This window comes from Amphimedon queenslandica, unplaced genomic scaffold, assembly GCF_000090795.2.
Source record: "Amphimedon queenslandica unplaced genomic scaffold, v1.1 AMPQUscaffold_12494_Cont11487, whole genome shotgun sequence".
Classification (NCBI taxonomy): domain Eukaryota; kingdom Metazoa; phylum Porifera; class Demospongiae; order Haplosclerida; family Niphatidae; genus Amphimedon; species Amphimedon queenslandica.
In genome coordinates, this window is record NW_003547269.1 from 652 (window position 1) to 22434 (window position 21783).

At 33.9% G+C, this 21783-nt stretch overlaps 6 protein-coding genes across 7 annotated transcripts; 2 read left to right on the forward strand and 4 right to left on the reverse strand.

Moving 5' to 3' along the window:
- Positions 1-1377: 1377 nt before the first annotated feature.
- LOC109587652 (uncharacterized) lies at positions 1378-2770 on the reverse strand. The gene is made up of 2 exons (XM_020003873.1): positions 2331-2770; positions 1378-2268 (listed from the first exon to the last, which is right to left on the reverse strand). The coding sequence occupies exons 1-2, from the start codon at positions 2406-2408 to the stop codon at positions 1489-1491; spliced, it is 858 nt and encodes a 285-aa protein (XP_019859432.1). The 5' UTR covers positions 2409-2770; the 3' UTR covers positions 1378-1488.
- LOC105314818 (heat shock 70 kDa protein 12A-like) lies at positions 2448-3701 on the reverse strand. Its single transcript, XM_020003870.1, has 4 exons — positions 3137-3701; positions 2848-3078; positions 2560-2772; positions 2448-2495 (listed from the first exon to the last, which is right to left on the reverse strand). The coding sequence occupies exons 1-4, from the start codon at positions 3497-3499 to the stop codon at positions 2448-2450; spliced, it is 855 nt and encodes a 284-aa protein (XP_019859429.1). The 5' UTR covers positions 3500-3701.
- A 1238-nt stretch (positions 3702-4939) lies between these two features.
- Positions 4940-5597, reverse strand: LOC100637980 (transcription and mRNA export factor ENY2-like). Its single transcript, XM_003390457.3, has 5 exons — positions 5571-5597; positions 5436-5519; positions 5299-5369; positions 5120-5194; positions 4940-5062 (listed from the first exon to the last, which is right to left on the reverse strand). The coding sequence occupies exons 1-5, from the start codon at positions 5579-5581 to the stop codon at positions 4992-4994; spliced, it is 312 nt and encodes a 103-aa protein (XP_003390505.1). The 5' UTR covers positions 5582-5597; the 3' UTR covers positions 4940-4991.
- A 30-nt stretch (positions 5598-5627) lies between these two features.
- LOC100637855 (aspartate aminotransferase, mitochondrial-like) lies at positions 5628-16863 on the forward strand. 2 transcript variants are annotated; one of them, XM_020003874.1, is made up of 14 exons: positions 5628-5746; positions 6015-6171; positions 6555-6683; positions 7779-7838; positions 7903-7976; positions 8182-8269; positions 8336-8404; positions 8493-8528; positions 8787-8937; positions 9736-9901; positions 10384-10460; positions 10565-10638; positions 16272-16396; positions 16821-16863. In XM_020003874.1, exons 1-14 carry the CDS (start codon positions 5676-5678, stop codon positions 16846-16848), a joined length of 1305 nt encoding a protein of 434 aa, XP_019859433.1. In that variant the 5' UTR covers positions 5628-5675; the 3' UTR covers positions 16849-16863. The 2 variants fall into 2 exon arrangements, with proteins under 2 accessions (XP_019859433.1, XP_003390504.1); XM_003390456.3 differs by lacking the exons at positions 16272-16396; positions 16821-16863 and adding an exon at positions 10816-11064.
- LOC109587651 (uncharacterized) lies at positions 16848-17561 on the forward strand. Its single transcript, XM_020003871.1, has one exon. The coding sequence runs from the start codon at positions 16848-16850 to the stop codon at positions 17559-17561; it is 714 nt and encodes a 237-aa protein (XP_019859430.1).
- Positions 17562-18080: 519 nt separating this feature from the next.
- On the reverse strand, positions 18081-21777 carry LOC105314819 (methyltransferase-like protein 17, mitochondrial). The gene is made up of 10 exons (XM_020003872.1): positions 21736-21777; positions 21190-21284; positions 20406-20521; positions 19845-19952; positions 19716-19784; positions 19629-19670; positions 19231-19323; positions 18990-19155; positions 18302-18341; positions 18081-18248 (listed from the first exon to the last, which is right to left on the reverse strand). The coding sequence occupies exons 1-10, from the start codon at positions 21771-21773 to the stop codon at positions 18110-18112; spliced, it is 906 nt and encodes a 301-aa protein (XP_019859431.1). The 5' UTR covers positions 21774-21777; the 3' UTR covers positions 18081-18109.
- Positions 21778-21783: the final 6 nt, after the last annotated feature.

Below are 21783 nucleotides of genomic sequence, written 5' to 3' on the forward strand. Positions count from 1 at the left end.
GTAATAATAACATCACTCACTACTCCTCTCTCTCTCTCATCACTTCTCCCCTTCTTCTCTCTAATACCTCTACACCATAATATCTCCTCTACCCATGTACATCTTTTCTCTCTCTCTCCTTCTCTCTTCTCTTCATTGCATCACATCTTCTCTTTCTTTTTTTCTTTCTCCTCCTCTCTCTCTCTCTTCCCTCCAGTTGTGTAGTATGGTTACAGTCCCAGTTATTAGCAGGTGGTATGAACGGGTCATTATCTTTATTGGACTCTAATACACTCAACATTATATCAACCATTAAAAATCACACAGGTACATGTACAATAGTAACTTTGTTTTATTATTATTTTCAGATGCTATTACGAGTATTGACGTTTCTTTGAATGACAATATCGTTGTGACTGGAGGAAAGGATAAATGTCTTGGGGTGTGGTCACTTGTATAAATTATAAAACAATCATTTTTATTATTAATTAATATTAATAGAATTCTCTCTCTTTTATTCTATTGCTTCTCATCATATTAATAATAATAATAATTTTTTGTTTTTTCATTACATCATAATAATGTCATTATTATTGTTTTATAATAGTATTATGATGTGATTTGTATAAGTTACGAAGAAAGACACTGTTTATGTCAAACAGAATTGTCAATTAAGGAATGTTACAGTTACAAAAGTTTTGGTATAGCTATATGTATTATGTAAATGCATAATACACACTTCCTCTCCTGCTAGCTTATCATTCTCATTGTGCCTTTTTATTATGATTGTTTTAATTTATGATATTTATTTTATAAGATACCTGTGTACATAATGTTTGTCATTGTGTTGTTTATAATATTATTTTATTTACAGTTACAGTATGTTATTATAGAGTATGTGGTTTTGGTTTAACAAAATCAGTTCCCAAAAAGGAGGCAACTTGAACATTTTTTGTGGTTAGTCTGATCTTGTAAGCAAGGATAGAAAAATGTTCATTCTTGCCAACTTGTTGGATTGCCTACTAGTATAAGTATTATGATTTAAAAAGGTTGGAGTCTCCATTATTTACCTGCACTGTTGTGACAAACTTAAATTTTGGATCTCAACATCACTGGTTGAGTCCATAGATATTTACTCATTTAACAGGTTGCCTGATCAGGTACAGCAACTACATGTAAGTTGCCTACTTAGGCGGCTGCAGAAGTCTGGCCTGCAGCTGCCTAAGGTTGCCTGAGTTATATAAAAAATAATTATCATTTATAAACCAACCTTCCTCAACCACAATTATTATTCGATTTCCTGCCACTTTAAATTTGTATTTCTGACACTATGGTATACTAGATCCAGATACACATGTACATACATTCTAATATTATCTGATTCATCTAGTTGATAGCTTAAGTAAATTAGTGTTGTTATCAAAGTAAAACTAACATGATTGCATGTAACTCTATAGTATTATATAAATCTATGTAGAATTTTTGTTACTACAATTATCATTAGTGTTATTAGTCTTGTTTTGATAGAAAGTCACAAACTGTTTTCACTTCTTCTCCAGTGATACTATACTGAGCTCTTGCTTGTATCTCTGTACCACTGAAATCCATGAATACGTCGTATTCTCTCTCCTCCCTTGGTAGATTACCATAATTAGGAATATCAAGTACTAGCTGGCCAATCTCACGTACTGTTAGTTTACCTTCTTTATCTCTGACATACTGAACTCCATCATCTGTTGTACAGTATATAGGGATACGAGTTTCTATGTCTTCTTGACGGCCAGGTATGAATGTAGCTTTATATACTTCATCCTTTATCGCTTCTCCTTTGAGTACAAATACCTTAAATATACAAGAACAGTATGCTTCATGATCCTCTTCATCCTCAAACACATAATCTTCATCATGTATTGATGGGTTGAATAAAGCATTGACACTTGTCCCATAGGTAGCATCAGCAGCACGTGATTGGATTATATTAGGATCTTTCCTCCACATTACTGCTCCTACTACAACAGCAAGATCTGGATGTATAGGACACACTATATTACCACAATGCTGACCAATAGCTTCTGTTATCTTTCGGCTAACAAACCTACACCCTCCAAACCCTCCTACTAAATAAACTGTATCGATAGGATCCGTTAACTGATCAAATGCTGCCCTCACACACTCTATGATCTTATCAACTGTGGATTTGAATACCTTCTCTTCTAATAGGTTGTATCCTATGCTTAATGAACCATCTTCAGGATCGTAATCCATATTCACTTGCTTTGCCTTTTGAAGCTTGTCGTTGCAATAAAAATTCATTAATTTCAAAGGTAAATTTATTATTATTTCTTCTCTACCTTCTTTTGCATCTCCAAATGATTTTTTCCCTTCCTCAAAGTCTTCATAGAAGAGTTTATTGAGAATAGCTTTAGCATTAGATTCTGATTTTATGAAAGACTCAAAACCTTTATCATCTAAAATTTCTTCCAGTATTGCTGATAAAGCTTCATTGACAGTAGTACCTCCCCAGGTGTTACCCATTGGTGGTTGTACTACACTAATTCTCCCATTACTCTTATCATGTACAGTAATATCAACTGTACCTCCTCCTATATCAACTACCATATATCTCTGTGGAGGGGACCCTGATACTAGTGAATAATGCTGTGCAGCTATAGCAGCTACTTCTGGTTCTAGAGCTAATGATAGCTTCTCAGGATTAACCTCCTCTGGACGTGGTAAAGGAGAACCAACTGGAGTGAACTTTGTTATACCAAGAGCATCAGATGTCAGACCAGCCTATCATATTAACATAATTAAACTGCATGAAACAAAGCATGTACTCTTATCATACACTTACACTTAGCTACATACGATACTGTATACACTTACCATATAAGCAGCTTCTCTCATCATTCTTCTTGCTCTTGCTTTCCATATAGCAGGAACAGTAATGACCCAATCAAATTCAGTCGACTTGTAGTTTCTTTTAAGCTCATCAGTCAGTAGCTTCTCCTTGAGGTGTGTTAGTATAAAAGCTATAACTTCAATAAGATAATAAGAACCACCAGTGAATGAAGAGACTTGAGTAGTACGATCTAATAACTGAAGGTATATAATTATTTAATATAACAATTGTGCTTCTATTATGCCATGAACTCACTTTATCTCTTTTCAGTAGGTTTTTTATTCGTTCAAAATATATGAAATTTTCAGAACTTTTCTTCTTCATCTTGCTATATGCACTTTGTGCTTGATGTCCAATTTCAAAAGTTTTCCAGCAATCTTGTCCCTCTTGATCTTTCATGATCAGTATAGCATTAGGGACTCTTTCATAAGTTTTGTGAAGTGGCACCACTTTTACATTTTCTCTTGTTGTTGGATTCAATGGAGTAGTGTACGCTACTGATAGTGATGATGTCCCAAAGTCAATAGCTGCTATACAATCGCTGTCTTGTAGTACAGGAATGGCTTTAGGTATCTTGTCAGCTCTTGCCAGAGGTTCAAATGCTCCCTTAGATGCCATATCTAAAGCTAGTCTCGGCACACTGAGAGTACCACCATAGATACTATATACCCCTGGATATGAAACACGGCCCGACCGGATGTTCTGAGGCTTGTTTCACCGGAATACGTCATATTACGTTTTCATTCAGAATAAAAATAAAACAATGATAAAAAGTATTATTATTGCTAATAAAAGTGTGATTTTATGTACAATAATACAATAAAACTTGACATTTATCATGCATTATAATTGCTGAAACTTTCCTTTTCTTTTAGCATTGCAGTCTACCAATGCATGACTTTCCCATCTCTTGTCACCTAAAAATGATGATTTTGACAACACAATTGCACCAAAACTAAAAACACACTCCTTTTGAGAATAGGCCCACTACAACTACCTATTCTCAAGCTACAAAACCATATAAAAAAGTTCCAATTAAGTCAAGTATTACAAAGAAAAATTGGCTAGAAAGGTGGGGCTTGAAAAACCAAGATTTAGAAAATAACAGCTCTTTTACTTAACACAAATTCTAAATAATAGCCCCACTACAACTAGTAAACAATAACCTATCAGTACAATAAAAAATGTTGGCCTAATTCAACAGAGTTAAGCTAAAAAAAGTGGCTTGAGTGAAATGTACACAACAACTAGGCTATGACATCCATTGTAGAACTAAAATATGCACTCAAACTATCGTTTATGAGCATTATTTCAATATATAAAGGCTTTGCAAAGTCCTCTGAGGGATCATTCAGCTACTTTAACAAACGAATAGGCTACTGTGATTGTTTTACTTACCCTGGCAGCCATGAATGCAGCGAAACAAGGGTGAGGACAGCCGGATGTGACGTTTATGACGTTTCCTTATGGGATTTTATATGTGTGCATAGAGGAGTTTCGTATCCAGGGGTATATAGTATCATAGATAGTATCTATGGTACCACGACGGGTAGTCTCGCGTAGCCAGACCCATCCCCCTGGGTCCGAGACACAGGCTCAAATGTTGTACGGGATGTTTGGATTCCTCACTTCCTGAACTATGAACATGTCAATCAGCCAATGAGCCTAGCTTGATCTATCAGCCTTGATATAAATCATACAATCATTTTGGAATTTGTACTGGTTCAGCCAGAGCAACAATGCAACACGCATGACTCAGCAATGATACCTATCAGACTATATCAGGCACAGGCTTGAGTCATTGATTTTGGGCAGTGACCCCAGTGTGTCGTATGCTAACTCTTGGCCGTGTAACTATAAATTATAAAATAATCAAGTGGCTATTAGCAAATTGTAACTCCACCCGACCAGGTGGAGGCCTAGAGGAGGTTCCTAAGATCACCCAATATTCATGATGTATTATTATTTTGGAGTTGGCACAAGTCAGTGCAAGCCTTTAAAAATTATTTTCAAAATCACAAATCTTAGATCTAACAAATAATAACAATAATATTTTAAATAATGATGTCATTATTATTGTACTATTTATAAATGATGATGTCATTTGATGTCACATATTCTTCTCAATGTATTCCCTGATGTGTTGAAGGAGCTCTTTCTTTACATAATCTGGTACCAATTCTGTATAACAATATTCATAATATTAACTAATTGATTAATCAATTAATATTGACTTACCTCTTGCTTTAGGAGTCATTTCTTCTACTAGACTATCAACAGTGACATTATTTAACCCTCTCTTATCAATAATAACTAGCAATGAAAACAGCAGTATGTACTTTTTACTCACAACTGTTATATCAGAGATAAATCCTTCATTATTATTATTACACATCATTAATAAAATGTACAGGTACCTTTTCCGTGTTCTCTCAGTTTGTCTCTCCATCCTGACTCTCTTAACCTCATCCTTAACAACTCCTTTAACCTAAAAACAACAACAACAATAAAAATAAAGTGTTTATTTATATACATAATTATTTTTATTACAGACCTTTCCTTCTCTCCAGTCTCTTCAAACTTTTGATTTATTTGATTTTTCTTCTGTAACTCTCTCTTCTTCTTCTCATTCTGATAACTAGCAAACAACAAAACACAATAAATAAATCATTAATTTATTTTTACTCACTCGGAAGACATTTTAAAAGGCGTGGCTAATTAAATTGAGCCACGCCTACCTCTAACCAGCCACGCCCTATTATTGTTTCTCCTCCTTCAGACTCCTTGTTGTAGCATGGCGATGCTAAGAACCTCTTTGCGGAGTTTTCTCTCCTTCCCAACTCGAGCGGCTGTAGTCAGAGCTAGGTAATACTAGCTAGTACCTGTGCCTGTATCAGTTTCTATTGCGCGTGTACTAGTATATGAATAAAAGCACTCAATACTGCAAGCAATAGTTCAAGTAGTACTTAAGTATTTCATGTGTATTTTTATATTCTTTATTGCATATAGTATTATTATTTTTCAATTAATTTATGTACTATGCATTGCATTGATGTACATTTGGGGTACGGCTAGTTATAAATTAATAGTTAATTACCTAATTTATTATCATATTTACTCTTGCATTTTTCAGTTCTTGGTGGTCTGGGGTTGAGGTGGGCCCCCCTGATCCAATATTCGGCCTCCTGGAGGCGTACAATAAAGACGAGAGGACGAACAAAGTTAATTTGACTGTGGGGGCGTACAGGGATGACCAGGGAAAGCCATATGTACTGAATGTAGTCAAACAAGTTAGTGGCAGCATGGACACATGTATATACACACACACTGTGTTAGCTAGGATAATTGGATTATTATTATGTATTGGAAAACTTTTTTTAAAATGGCCGTAACTTTAAAAATTGAAGTCAGAATTAGCTCAAACTTTCTACACAGCATAAGGGCATCAATATGCATCAGAAAATATAGTGAAAATTTGAGGTGATTTTGGAGCCATTTTTTGAAAAAAAACATGGGCTATAGCCTTGGATATTTTTCAGATTTTAGTCAATTTCTTAAAATGGCTGTGACTTGAAAATTTGAGCTCGGAATTGGCTCAAACTTTCTACACAGCATAAGAACATCAATATGTATCAGAAAATACATTTTCATATTTTATTATTAATTTTTATAGATTGAGAGGGACAATTTAGATAAATACAAAGAGAAGGAGTATGCTGGTATCCTGGGGTATCCTTCCTTCCACAGAGCTGCCATTGAATTTGCACTGACACCTCAAGAAAAACACGTCAAAGAGAATCTGGTAAATGCATGTATAACTACATGTTTTATATCATGTATAAATGCACTTTTTGTCAATAATTAACCGTAAATACACAGTATAAAGTAAAAAAATACTCTAGCTCCTGATTATGAACCTGTCCTTATTTCAGAGGTTCATTAATGCACATTACTATTGTATTGGGACTGATACTACCCCTCCTCATTATAGAGGTGTCCTTATTTTAGAGTGTCCACAATAGGAGGAGGTTATACTTTACATGTAGCTGCTCTATTATTTTATAACTTTATAATTAATTATTATATAACCAGACAGGAAGTGTGGCTTGCAACCCACAATGCTATTGTAAGGTTTATTGGCTATTTAATGCTTGAACTGTTGAAGGAAGTTCAAGTGATACATGTTATAGAAGAAAATCTATTTCAATTTTTGGAGGGACATTACAGTCCCAAGGCCTCTATTATTAAAGTAGACAGAATGTTTAATGATTAGCATAGCTATTCCTGAGGAAAAGGGGCTCAGTCTTAGCTCCACCCCCTTCAGTTATTCTCTCCAACCTGTTGTCATAAAAAGCTACCGTATTTTGGTGAATTGCTAAATTTTGGTAATTGGCGGATTTTAATTTTGGCGAATTTGTGGCCACGTGCCATTGAGCATGCGTATAATCGCTCAAAATGGCGGATTTTTATTTTGGCAAATGGCTATCAAAATGTCAAATTCACCAAATTTAATCCCCTCCAAAATTATCCACTATATGGTAACTTGTATCAGTAAACTACACATATAGACAGTCAATACCATCACCATCATAATAATAAATAATCTCAGTTGCAAAATAAAAAAATATAATAAATGAAAAAATGTATAGGGGTTTTATTTTGTTGGTATAAAATTTCGCGAATTTGTTCAGATTTGCCTTTTGTTGGTATAAATTTTTATGAATCTTACCTTCTGCAGCCATTTTTCCTAGCATGCCAACCTTTTTTGTGGAATTTGATTTTGTAAATTTAATAAAAACGAGAAATAAGCAAAATTTGTTTCCAGTGAAACATAACCCCTATACGGTATATATTATACATGTATGTATCATTATATTCTCTTTTTCCTTCTCTTTAGTATGTGTCAGCTCAAGCCATTGGTGGTACTGGAGCATTGAGGATCATTGCTTTATTCCTTGTAAGCTGAATATTAACATGTAATAATAATACAGTTATTTATTATTTATTTATTTTATTATTAGGCAAAGTTCTTTCCCCATCAGAAGACTATATATGTACCAGCACCTACCTGGGGCAATCACGCACCAGTGTTCAGGTTAATAACTATTAATAACTTTTAATAGCTATTGAGATTAATGATAGCCATTGATATAATTGATAATAATGCTATATGTACATGTACATCCTTATATGTGTGGCTTCCCTCTCTCTGTCTGTCTCTCTGCCTGTCTGTCTCCCTTTCTCCCTCTCTCCCTCTCTCTCTCTTTCTCTCCCTCTCTCCCTCTCTCCCCCTCCATTAGGAGTTCTGGTTTGAATGTTGAGACTTATCGTCATTTCAAGCCTGAGACCTGTGGGTTTGACTCTGAAGCTTGTTATGAAGACCTGAGGGTAGACCAATACACTATCACATGACAGTCACATGACCTCATGAATATCATTATGTTTATTGTTTAGAAAATACCTGATAACTCTCTTATCTTGTTTCATGCTTGCGGTCACAATCCAACTGGGATTGATCCTACGGTGAGTTATGATTATTAATGTTATCATTAATATTATTATTATTATTGTTGTTGTTTTTATTATTTATTTTTGTTGTTGTCTTCTGTAGTTAGATGAATGGTCCCAGTTATCAAAGATATGTAAGGTGAGAATAAGAGATGAGAGAGAGAGAGCATAAGTTGTAAATAAGAAACAGAGAGAGTTTGCTTTTTAAGTTAGAGGAGACTACAATGTACATGTAATAAAATGTGTACTGAGATTTTAGTTGGCTTTTATTTTTGTGGATTTAATAGTTTTTAAATGATGCACAAAGTCAAAAATTATTTATATGGTTGACATCTTTATTTTGATTTTGATTTTTTTATTCCACCCACTCATTGATTAATTCCTGATCTCTCAACAGGAGAAGAACCATTACGTATTCATGGATATGGCCTATCAAGGATTCTCTACTGGTGATCTTGATAGAGATGCATCAGCTCTTAGGCTGTTTGTACGTGATGGACACCAACTGTCATATGCTCAATCATTCTCAAAGAACATGGGACTATATGGTATATAATAATACACACACACACACACACACACTGAATATAATGAATATACAGTTATGATAGTGTTTTGTATGTTGAATGGATGCACATACATATTGATGTCCTTATGCTGTGTAGAAAGTTTAAGCCGATTCCAAGTTCAAATTTTTAACTTACGGCCATTTTAAGAAATAGGTCAATTTTTGAAAAATACCAAGGCTATAGCCCATGGTTTTTTCCAAAAAATGGCTCCGAAATCACCCCAAACTTTTATTACATTTTCTGATACATATTGATGTCCTTAGGCTGTGTAGAAAGTTTGAGCTGATTCCGTCTTAAACTTTTCAAGTTACGGCCATTTTAAGAAATTGGCCAAAATCTAAAAAATACCCAAGGCTGTCCATGGTTTTTTCAAAAATGGCTCCGAAATTACCTGAAATTTTTATTACATTTTCTGATAGATATTGATGTCCTTATGCTGTGTAGAAAGTTTGAGCTGATTCCGTCTTAAACTTTTCAAGTTACAGGCATTTTAAGAAATCGGCTAAAATCTGAAAAATACCCAAGGCTATAGCCCATGGTTTTTTTTAAATAGCTCCGAAATCACCCCAAATTTTTATTACATTTTCAAATACATATTGATGTCTTTATGCTGTATAGAAAGTTTGAGCTAATTCCGACTTAAACTTTTCAAGTTACGACCATTTTTATGAACATTGAACATGTACCTATAACTACATCTACCTATCCTTGATTCATACACAATACATACAAATACTTGTATACACATACAGTAATACTCCATGCATTCCTTTACAGGTGAGAGAGTTGGTGCTGTTACCATATTGTGTGATACACCAGAAGAGAAGGCAGCACTTGAGTCACAGCTAAAGATTATAGTCCGTCCAATGTACTCCAACCCACCAATCAATGGAGCTAGGATTGCTACTGAGATACTGACCAATGAGAACTACAGATCACAATGGTAATGTGTATTAATTGTTATTAATATTAGGTTAAATGGTTTTTGCTTGTCACAGATTTTGTGACAATGGAACTAATGGGTTTTTGCTTGTCACAGATTTTGTGACAATGGAACTAATGGGTTTTTGCTTGTCACGGATTTTGTGACAATGAAACTAATGGGTTTTTGCTTGTCACGGATTTTGTGACAATGAAACTAATGGGTTTTTTGCTTGTCACGGATTTTGTGACAATGGAACTAATGGGTTTTTGCTTGTCACGGATTTCGTGAAAATGGAACTAATGGGTTTTTTCCTTGTCACAGATTTTGTGACATTGGAACTAATGGGCAAAATTTTGATTTTCAGAACCCAATATATTTTTGTTCAAAAGCAATTTTTCAGTTTTTCCACTCTAGCTACATGTACATGTATAATCTATTCATTCAAATGTATGGTTTTATGAAGCCACAAAATGTTTTATTTGATTCATTGATCTCCATAGGTTGGTTGAAATGAAGAATATGGCTGATCGTATCACTAGCATGAGAACATCACTGAAAGATGCACTAGCTAAACATGGTACATGATAAATAATAATATACTAATGGAGAGAGAGAGAAAATGGATAATAAAAAGCAATTCTTGATATTATATGCTGTTAAATTCTCTTTACTATACTGTAGGTTCAACTCTGGACTGGTCTCATGTCACTAAACAGATTGGTATGTTCTGCTTCAGTGGACTCTCAGCTGAAAAGGTATAAAAAATCTTGCTATTTTTTGACAAGCTTGTTCTCACCTTGTAATAGCACTTGAGGTGTTAACAAGTCAAACAGGAAAGGATTTTTTAATTTCCCCACTTTTTAGCTTAATTGTTGCAAATTTAAATTACACTATCATAATAATATTAATAATTGTTTTTTCTCTCCCTCCAGGTTGATACCCTACGTAATGACTATGGTATATATATGACTAGGGATGGTAGGATATCAATGCCAGCACTGTGCTCTTCTAATGTTGACTATGTTGCTAAAGCTATTCATGAAATAACTAAATAAATACAATAATAATAATAATGAATGAATGAACATTTATTATTAGCTACTTCAGCTGCCGACTAGTATATTTTACAATAGTAATTGAAATTTGTTGTATAGTGCTTCTTGAAATTAATTGATACAAAAGGAAATGCCAGTGTAATGATAATGATGGCCTTTATTGAAGACTACTTGACTTCAGTAGCCAGCATAAACATAGCTCTATGAATATCATTATCATTATAATATTCATTAATAGATTACGTCATTTTGACGTAGTACATTTTTTCAAATTATTTGGATGTTAACAATTTTGGTCAACTCCTAGCTGTTCCAAACTTTCAGTTGTGGACAGGCTAAACCCAAGTTCATCCTTTGTACTGAGTTGCTTTTGAGTTTGCTTTTTATTAAGTAAGTATAATTTCTAAATAGTGCCTTTCCTTTAACATTTTTGGTATAACAGCACTGAATAATTAATGGAAACACCAGATGAAACTTCAAGACTTGACTATTATGGGGCGTTTTCTCATGCAATTGATGTGAAAGATCTCAAACCTGGTGACCATATTTACTGTCATAGAAGTGCCTTATTTTTCTACAGTCATCATGGCATTTATGTTGGTGAGCCTGACTGTGAGGTGATTCACTTCAGTGGTATACCAGACTCATTACCAAAAGATTCCGAAAAAGCTAAAGAAATTGAGAAGAAATTAAAAATTAGCATTAAATCAACTACTCTTGCTAATTTTCAGAATGGCTCTACCCTTCGCTTAGTTGCATACAGCTGCAGTGGAACCAAAAATTTTTTTGCCGTGGTTAGTAGCCACTATGTGAAGGCAATGCCTCCTTCTGAAACGGTTAAGTTAGCCAAACATTTCATGATCATCCGGAGAAATGGAATGAGTATCACCTTCAATATAACAACTGTGAAACATTTGCGACATTCTGCAAAACAGGCCGATTGGATTTAGCAGCACAGCTTTACCAACTTGTGAGAAATGTGTTTACTGAATGGAAGATGGAGCCAACATGCCAGACAGCTGAAGAAGCATTGGAAAAATATGGTAAGTCAAAACTAATTTTATAGTATAGTATTATTATCTTTAAAAATTTAAACATGGCCTAAAACAGCATTGCTAATTTTTGTGAACACAGAATGCTTTGCTAGTAGCCTAGTAGGGCCAAAAAAATTTAAAATATCTAGCTATGATGGCACTAGTATTAGCAGTGCTTTTTAATGGTAGAAGTAAACTGAATAATGATTAGGCCACTTCATTGAAAAATCAATATTCTGAGAAATTGCCATGCTATAAAAGCATCCCACACATACCTTACTTAGTCATTTTGGTCCATTAAATCTATTCCATAAATTTACTCTTACATCCTATCTTTAATCAATATGACTGATGGATCATTGATCTACTCTCAACTTTATGGTTCCAATCCATTCCATTTGCCTTAATTTAGCGCATTATAAAGGAGCTTGCTTCATTCCCTCTCTTTGTCCTTATTACTCAGTGAAGAAATACTAAATTTAAAGGGGAGGGAAAGAGAAAGTGAGGGTGCACCCTACACAAAACTAATACAAGTACTATCATTCACTCCTTTATGTTTTTATTGAGTATTTCATTCTCTTTTTCTTTTAGAGGTAGAAGATGATTCAGCAATCAGAGTTGGGGTAATGTCTCATGCAATTGATAAAGAGCATCTTAAACCTGGTGATCAGGTTTATTGCTATAGAAACATCTACACTCATCATGGTATTTATATTGGTGAACCTGATTGTGAGGTGGTTCACTTTAGTGGTGCATCACGCATCAATTCAACTACTCTGGCTGAATTTTAGTATGGCTCTACACTTCGCTTAGTTGCATATGGCTGCAGTGGAACCAAACAATTCTTTGCAGCAGCCATGATTAGTACTCACTGCATAAAGGCAATGCCTCCTTCAGAAACGGTTAAGTTGGCAAAACATTTTCGTGATCATCCAGAGGAGTGGGAGGAATATCACCTCAAACATAACAACAGTGAAACGTTTGCTTGCTTCTGCAAAACAGGCCTGTTGGATATAGCAGCACAGTTTTATCAGTTTGAGAGAAGCATGTTTACTGAAAAGGATAAAGAACCCTGTAAAACATTTGAAAAAGCACTGGAAAAATACCGTGAGAAACCTTGATGCAGCTACAAAACTCAATGCACTGCTGTGTGAACATTAGTATACATTGGAGCATTTTTTTAGAGAGCTGTTTGATGAACTTAAAAAGAAACAATAAAGTATTGTACTATTTTATCATTATAGTTGATATATATCTGCATTCATTACATTAACCATCTCTTGCTATAAAATCCAGCTATAAGAGTAGTAGGCTGCATTGTTAATCAAGTGTACGATTATGTTTTAATTTCATTATGGTAATCATCATTAATGTTTACAATGATATAATCAATTTCAATATTATTCGTTGTATGGTGTGATTTTATAACTAGAGCATAACATGCAATTACTTGACTCACCCATTTGAATGATTTGCTGATCTCAGTAGGTATTCATTTTTTCTTGATAATAGCAACTATAGAGCAGATGATTGAGAAAGCAGAGTTGGATACTTCATCCATTTTAGTAGAGGAGAAGGATCTTAAACCTGGAGATCATGAATAAAAATTGTACTCTCATAAATAAAGAGAATAGAAACAGAGAGGAGTAGAACTGTAAAAAAGTTTTGTAGTTCAAACTGTTGAGATTAAAACTTGCAGCAATATTAATGTTTCTGTTGCTAGGCTTATTGTATTATAGCCAAGGCTAGCACAATGGTGCAGTAGTAACAAATTATCAATAAGTTAAAATCTTAATAATCTAAATCTGTACACAACATCAGTATTCAAACTATTCATGCACTCTCTTTTTTATGATATTCATTGTTATTGGTGTGTTCCAGTAACTATTTTCATTAGGTCCTATATACCACACACATACACTGATACACCCATCCTTCATACACTGGGACATGTAGCCTTGCTCTAGCTGACTTGCTGCTTGCTCCTTCATTGTTTGTTTTCTCTTCTTCCTTTTATAAAGTCCTTCTTTCTTTATTGTGGATAAGTGATCACTGAAATAGTTATTTGATTCAGTGTCTATGGTCAGTCAGTCACTGCTGGTTACTACATACAAAGAAATATTATAACCTTATAACCATAGTGCAAAAATGGCTAGTGAAGAGATAGATTGGGATCGCAGGGGGTTTAATGTAATTGACAAGAAGAAGCTCAAAGAAGGTGATCACATCTACTGTCAAAGAAGGAATGGCTTTTACACCCACCATGGTATCTATATTGGTGAGCCTGATTGTGAGGTGATTCACTTTAGTGGACCGGATGGTGCTACAGGAGAACTGAAACAGGAAGATCAGAAAAAAGCTGAGAAACTCAAAGAAACGTATAATGATTTACATCCAATCAATTTGAAAAAGGCTAATAAAATCATTCCAGAACTAGGTAAATTAGTGGATCTACAAGAAGGACATAGTCCCTCAAGTCAGCGCAGCATACGGTCCACCACTTTAATTAATTTTTTGAAATCTTCTCAACTTTGCTATGTCAGATATAACTATAAACGTAGATATAATAAATTGAAAAAATCATTTTGCAGGGCAAGTTATCACAAAATAAAAGCAATGCCTTGTAAAAAAAACAGCTAATTTGGCAAAACATATTTGTAGGAACCCAAAAAAATTATGGAAGAAGTACAACCTTGTAAGAAACAATTGTGAAACATTTGCTTGTTTCTGTAAAACTGGTCGAATGGATATAGCAACACAACTTCACCCACATCGAACTTTAGCAAAAGAAAGGAGAAAAAAGCCCTGTAAGAATGAAGCTGAGGCACTGGCTGCACTGAAAGAATATTATTTAAAAAATAGTACTAAATGATACAAATTGTTTCTATCATTTAAATAAATGCTGTATTAAATAGGATTATGAGTGCTGTGATTATTTACAGCTATTTTTAGTATTATAACATTATACTTGTTGCTGCTGTTCTTATTATTACTATGCTGATTGATATAATTAAATTTTTTTATTTTTTTCCTGAAAAACTACATGCATTTATCATTCATTTATTAGTATATTAGTTCTTTTTGTTCATTTATTTACTTCTTTATATAAATCAGTCCAATTATTCTTTCACTACTTGGGCCACAGCAGTAATCAATTCAGTTATTTGCACACATGTAGATATATTAATAATTATACAACAGTGATTGAAATTTGTTGCATGCATGATAAATGTTAGTATTAATTTTTCTCATACAACATGAATATCATATAACCATGTGATAATGTGCATGATGTGTTGGCTCAACTGTTGATAGTATGTCACTGTTAGAAATGCATACTCATGTACTGGAAAAATGTGAAAAAGAGAGAGAAATGGCATGTATACTAGTATCACCTTGAGTTATGCTATTGGATCAACTGATGTTTGTAAATGCTAGAAATATGTACTGAGTATTGTGCCCAGTCAGGTTACAACCCACTTCTTATTTGGCTTGCTCTTTTTATCAGACACTTGATTGACAAATCATTGAGCATCTTCTCACCTAATAATCATTAATGGTCTCATGCAAAATATTGATGTAGTGAGAGTTGGATATGTATCTCATGCAATTGATGAGAAGAATCTGAAGCCTAAGGATCAGTTATTTAGTGAATGAATAGTATAATTTTGTGACAATAGAACTATAAATAATAGGTTTTTGCTTGTCACAAATTTTTGTACCAATGGAACAAATGGGTTTTATTTAAAATTTTGATGTTTAGAACCCAATTTTTATTTAAAAGCAATTTCTCAATTTTTACTCTCTACCTAATGTGCGGTTTTATGCAGCCATTTGTGTACAATAGTCTAATGTATTTGATTTCTTGAATCTCCATAGGTTGGTTGAAATGAAGAGTATGGCTGACCGTATCACTAGCATGAGAACATCACTGAAAGATGCACTAGCTAAACATGGTACATAATGAATAATAATATACTTATGGAGAGAAAGAGAGAGAGAAGATGGATAATAAAAAGTAATTCTTGATAATTACCTAAATTCTCTTTATTACATGATATTGACATATTGTAGGTTCTGGTCTCATGTCACTAAACAAATTGGTATGATGCTTCAGTGGACTATCAGCTGAAAAGGTATAAATTCACAATCTTGTTATCACTTTGAAATAACACTTGAGGTGTGAACAAGTCAGACAGGAAAAGATTTTTTAATTTTCCCAACTCAATAATTGCTGCAATTAAAAATACATTATCATAATAACAATATTAATAATTGTTTTTTCTCTATCTTCTCCAGGTTGATGCCCTACGTAATGACTATGGTATATATATGACTAGGGATGGTAGGATATCAATGCCAGCACTGTGTTCTTCTAATGTTGACTATCTAGACTATAATACCATAGGTCGGGATATATTAAGGTAATAATTATTGCTTGTAATAATAATTTTGATAATATATAATATACCCTACATGGTAATAAATGAGATAGTTTTTCATGGTATGATCAAAAGGAGTAGTGCTATTGAGCCTATTGTTGATAATGCCTAAAGGCAATGCATCCTTCAGAAGAGATCTGGATAACTATGTCTCAATTGCAATTGTGAAATGCTTGCTGCTAACTGTTAGCACTCAAGATCAAGGCTCTTATGATCCACCCACTCGTGCCTACTGTCACAACTTACTAGTGGGTGGATCAAGATCAATTTCAAAATTCAAAACTCTGGTTAGTTTTGCAAGGTTAATTGTGATTCACTGATTCTTAGTTCCTAGGCTACTATCACTTTATAGATAGTATGTACTTTAATTTAGTAATGTAATGTTGGGATCTTCCCTATTCTATAGGGGTCCAGTCTGGCTAGTAGTCGAGTAATGGCAGAGGCAGATGATTCAGCAAGCAGAGTTGGGTATGTATTTCATTCAATTAATGAAAAAGATCTCAAACCTGGGGATCAGATCTATTGCCACAGACTAATTGATACATATAGTCATCATGGTATTTACATTGGTGAGCTTGATTGTGAGGTGATTCATTTCGGTGGCGATGACAGTGGATCACTAGGCAAGAAGATAGGCCAGCAAGATGATGAAACAATGAGGCTAGTGACTGCATTGTCACTGGAGCTTGAACAATTACCAGAAGATTCAGAAAGGGCTCAAGAAATCAAGCAACAGTTAGATGAAATACACAAAAGCCACAATCGCCCAGTTTGCATAAGGTCAACTACCCTAGCTAAGTTTATGAATAGAAATACACTTCGTTTGGTGTCATATGGTAGCAGTGTATTGAAAAAGGGTTTTGCTTTTTATAATAGTGCTATTCACATAGTAAAGGCAATGCCTCCTTCAGAAACAGTTAAGTTAGCTAAACATTTTCTTAATCATCCAGCAGAGTGGGGGAACTATCATCTTAAGGATAATAATTGTGAAATGTTTGCTTGCTTCTGCAAAACTGGTATTATGGATTTAGCAACACAGCTTAATCTTAGACGCTTATTTTTTTCAGAAAGAATCATGGAACCATCTTTATGTAAGACATTTGAAGAAGCGTTGAGAAAATATCGTGAACAGTGTATTAAGAATTAAACTTATTTGCTAATCTATTTTTGCTGTTTAATGCTATAAATTTTCAAAATAATTTTGTTATATTTTAATAATGGCAAATGTGACCATAATTGACAAAAGGTACCTTATGGCGGGTAGTGAAATTTGTCTTTCTAGCCTAAGAAATCCAACTTCCTGAGCCCCAGTTATCATAAAATTACTCCACAGGATGCAAAAAGTTACCATGAAACTTTTAGAAACAATGATTGTCTAACAAAGCACTCACAGGTTGATATTTTCCATTATAACTATCAATTTTAAAATCCGCCATAAGGGCCCTTTTGTCAATTATGGTCACAAATTATATTCATCAGTGCTCTCATATTGTGCCTCTATTTGACTTTAATCATTTCATCATATAAAAAAACATGGCCATAAAATAAATTTATAAAATCATGAAATTTATTCATGTTTTATAACATGTTATAGGAATAACATGTTATGGGTATTCCAAAAATTCAATGATAGGCAAGCTTTATAGTGGCAGGTTCACAACTGTTGTTATTTTAGATTCAATTACAACAATCATCTTAATCATCATCATCATACACATCAATATTGTTCCAATTATCATCATCATTAACATCATTAGTTTGTCTATCATACAGTTCTTGTGGTACGATGACAGTATCTCCCCATTCCTTCTTACGAGTAGTCCTCAATAATTCTCTAGAAATAGGTAGAAGAATATATAAAAATGATTTTTAAAAATATTATATTACCTTTGCTTTGCTTTACTGAAGATAAGTGTAACAGCTTTACCTATTATTAAAATACATGTATATGTAATGTATAAATTGCATAAATATGTACCGTATTTGCTCGAATAAATGCCCTGCTTAAATAAACGCCCATGCTAAATATTTTCTAACTATAGATACGCATATTTTACCCAGTATATGTGCCTAAAGCCAGGCATACACTAGGCAACATGTTGGTAGCAACATTTGGTTACTTTGATCTTGTAAGCAACATGTTGCCAGAAATAGAAGGCTGTTCTATTTCTGGCAACATGTTGCTTACAACATCAAAGTAACCACAGATGTTGCAAGCAACATGTTGCCTAGTGTATGGGGGCCTTAAAGATTTAGATTGTGCCAGATAGCCTAACTGTTGGAGTACAGTTTGGAATGCTTGAAGGTTGTGGGTTTGATTCCTCTAGAGGCTTTTTTTACCTGATTTTTTTCCTGTTAAGAAATAAACGCCCGGGCATTTAATTGAGCAAATATGGTACATGTATCACTATCATTAAAACAACAATAACTATATCACTTCTGACCATCATACAAAATAGATTTTAGTCAAAATTGTCACCCACTTCGAGGTGAAAATTACTAAATTTTAAGTGAAACTTATTGCCTACTTAGAAGAGATTTCGATTCCTTCCTCCCTCTCCCTCCCTTCTCTCACCATTAGGACAACACAGTTCACATATTGTGTGTTTAGTTCTTTTCTTCGTCGGCAATAAAAGACGACACGGAATATCATCAATGAATTGATGTGGTCTCTCTCCTTTCTTTAATATTAAATAACAGAAGTTCTCAATGTAAAAACCTTTTGAACGACACCTAGTATACTAAAGAGAGAGAGGGGGAGAGATAAAAAATAATACATAAAATAAATTTAAAATAATTAACTATTATTGATTTACTTCTGTGAAAGGTATGGCCACTCTCTGAGCAAATTTACAAATTCTATAATAATCAGCAGCAGCTGCCTTAGGACACTGTAGATCATGAGGGCACTACAATGTATGATAGATATACTAGTAATATACTGAAATATACTGATAATAATATTGCACAGGACATCAAGTTTAATAAAAATTGGGGGTGATTTTGGAGCCATTTTTTCGGAAAAAGCATGGGCTATAGTACAGGGTATTTTTTCTTTTTTTAAATGGTCATAACTCAAAAACTTTTAGTCGGAATCAGCTCAAACTTTCTATATAGCATAAGGACATCAATATGCATCAGAAAATGTAAGGAGTAATTTCAACAATAGTATACTAATAATATACTAATAATATACTGAACTACAGTTCCTTACAGGTGCTACAACATGACACTTGTCCTGATCGTTATTTCCGCCCTAAAATAATAAATAAATAAAACAAAATTTAATTAATTACATTACATTTAATAGAAAGTCCCTTGCTTGACTTATAATATCGAATCCCGAGCTGGTACCAAACTCGATTAACACCTAGAGACAATACAGTTACCATGGCAATGATACCGTTACTATGGTAACATGTCCACTCACCAAGTACTTTTCGGTCTTGCCCCATAAGGATAGGAGGGCCTGTTTCCATAGTGACGGGCTGGGAAGCTCGCTAAGAGAATAAGCTGATACAACCAAATCATATTTTACCTAAAAAATAATAAAAATAAATAAATAAATATAATATTTAATATATGTATTTATAATACACATGTATTATACATGTACATGTATGGGCATGTACCGTACAGCATGAAATTTCGGAGGGGATTAAATTGGCAAATTTGGAATTTTGATAGCCATTTGTCAAAATTAAAATCCACCATTTTGAGTCATTATACGCATACTCAATGGCACGTGGCCACAAATTTGCCAAATTAAAATTCACCAATCACTAAAATTTAGCAATTTGCCAAATTTAACTCTCTCCAAAATTTCCCACTATACAGTATTCAATAAAATTTTAGCATTGTACATGTAATAAAAATGTCAATCATCCAAATGAAATTTTCAAAAGTCAAACTAACAAGATCTATCCACCCACATACTAAATTAAGTTAATTATTATTTAGCTCCACCCATTAATGAATATTAATTATTAACCTTGCTGGACACAGGGAGATATTGTCTGAAGTAGACTCCTTTAATAGATTCAGTGGATGTGGGGGCGGGACAGGCCGATAGAGAGGGATCTATAATGTATGCCCAGTCACTACCACCTGCAGAGAGAGATAACAAAACCAATGACTTTTATTATTGCTCAAAAATTGGGCCAAAGTCCCTGCAGGGTCATAGGCAAAATTTTGCCAAAAATGAAAATGAGAAAATTCTCCATTTTTATAATTTTTCCTAATGCATACACATGTTCTTATGTTATGTTTCAAGTTTGAACTGATTCCGATCAAAATTGGATTTTTTTATGAATTTTCAAAGTTGCTCAAAAATCAGACCAAAGTACAGGGACTTTTGCTAAATTTCACCAAAAATGAAAAGTAGAGAATTCTCCATTTTTATTACATTTCCTGATACATATACATGTACTTATGTTGTGTAGAAAATTTGAGCTGATTCCAATCAAAATTAGATTTTTTATGAATTTTAAAAATTGCTCCAAAATCGGACAAAAGTCCCTGTACTATAGTACAGGGTCACAGGCCAAATTTTGCCAAAAATAAAAAGTAGAGAATTCTCCATTTTTATAATTTTTCCTAATACATATACATGTTCTTATGTTACGTAGAAAGTTTGAGCTGATTCCAATCAAATTTTGATTTTTTACAAATTTTTAAAGTTGTTCCAAAAGTCCCTGTACTATAGTATCAGTATAGTGTTACTACAGTATAGCAGTATATTACAGTGAGAGTATGTAAGAGGTGGTGTATAGTACCATTTCTTAATGATCTTGCTAGGTCTCCCATATCAGAAGAAGTATCAATAGTTTGATACTCATACACACTGTTCCCCCATATTGAATGTACTGCCCTGTATAGATACAATATGAGATAATGAAAATATTAAAAGTAAATATACATGTACATGTACATATACAATGGATGAAGCTACATTAGAGGTAGTCAGGTACTAACTGTGCTATTGGAATAAAATTTCAATTACTAATAGATGTACTGTACATAATGATGTAACTATTTTTATAATTGTAAAGAATAATAATTTACTAGTGACAGATATTAATACCTGCAATATCTACTAAGAATAAAAACCATAAAATGTACATGCACATGTAGTACCAGTTATTAAGAGAAACTTTAATACATGAACACGTACATTCCCTTCCCTCCCTCCCAAATCCCTCCCTCCCTCTCTCTCCCTCTCCCTCCCTCTCCCTCCCTCCCTCCCTCCCTCCCTCTCCCTCTCTTTCCCTCCCTCTCTTTCCCTCCCTCTCTCTCTCCCTCCCTCTCTCCCTATTTCTTACCATACTGCTGTTCCTAGTCCTGATCCATAGTCAAGCATAGTCTCTGGT

Coding starts and splice junctions, on each gene's coding strand:
- LOC105314819 (XM_020003872.1), bottom strand. CDS start 21,773: ATGCTTGACTATGGATCAGGACTAGGAACAGCAGTATG. Junction 21,285..21,735: donor GGACTAGGAACAGCAGTATG/GTAAGAAATAGG, acceptor GTATCTATACAG/GGCAGTACATTCAATATGGG. Junction 19,324..19,628: donor AGTGTCATGTTGTAGCACCT/GTAAGGAACTGT, acceptor CATACATTGTAG/TGCCCTCATGATCTACAGTG.
- LOC100637855 (XM_020003874.1), top strand. CDS start 5,676: ATGGCGATGCTAAGAACCTCTTTGCGGAGTTTTCTCTCCTTCCCAACT. Junction 8,405..8,492: donor CAACTGGGATTGATCCTACG/GTGAGTTATGAT, acceptor TGTCTTCTGTAG/TTAGATGAATGGTCCCAGTT. Junction 9,902..10,383: donor GAGAACTACAGATCACAATG/GTAATGTGTATT, acceptor TGATCTCCATAG/GTTGGTTGAAATGAAGAATA.
- LOC109587651 (XM_020003871.1), top strand. CDS start 16,848: ATGGCAGAGGCAGATGATTCAGCAAGCAGAGTTGGGTATGTATTTCAT.
- LOC105314818 (XM_020003870.1), bottom strand. CDS start 3,499: ATGGCATCTAAGGGAGCATTTGAACCTCTGGCAAGAGCTGACAAGATA. Junction 3,079..3,136: donor ACCTACTGAAAAGAGATAAA/GTGAGTTCATGG, acceptor ATATACCTTCAG/TTATTAGATCGTACTACTCA. Junction 2,496..2,559: donor GAGGTACAGTTGATATTACT/GTACATGATAAG, acceptor ACACCTGGGGAG/GTACTACTGTCAATGAAGCT.
- LOC109587652 (XM_020003873.1), bottom strand. CDS start 2,408: ATGCTAAAGCTATTCTCAATAAACTCTTCTATGAAGACTTTGAGGAAG. Junction 2,269..2,330: donor ATTTGGAGATGCAAAAGAAG/GTAGAGAAGAAA, acceptor TGCAACGACAAG/CTTCAAAAGGCAAAGCAAGT.
- LOC100637980 (XM_003390457.3), bottom strand. Junction 5,195..5,298: donor ACTGAGAGAACACGGAAAAG/GTACCTGTACAT, acceptor TTTCATTGCTAG/TTATTATTGATAAGAGAGGG. Junction 5,063..5,119: donor AATGACTCCTAAAGCAAGAG/GTAAGTCAATAT, acceptor ATTGTTATACAG/AATTGGTACCAGATTATGTA.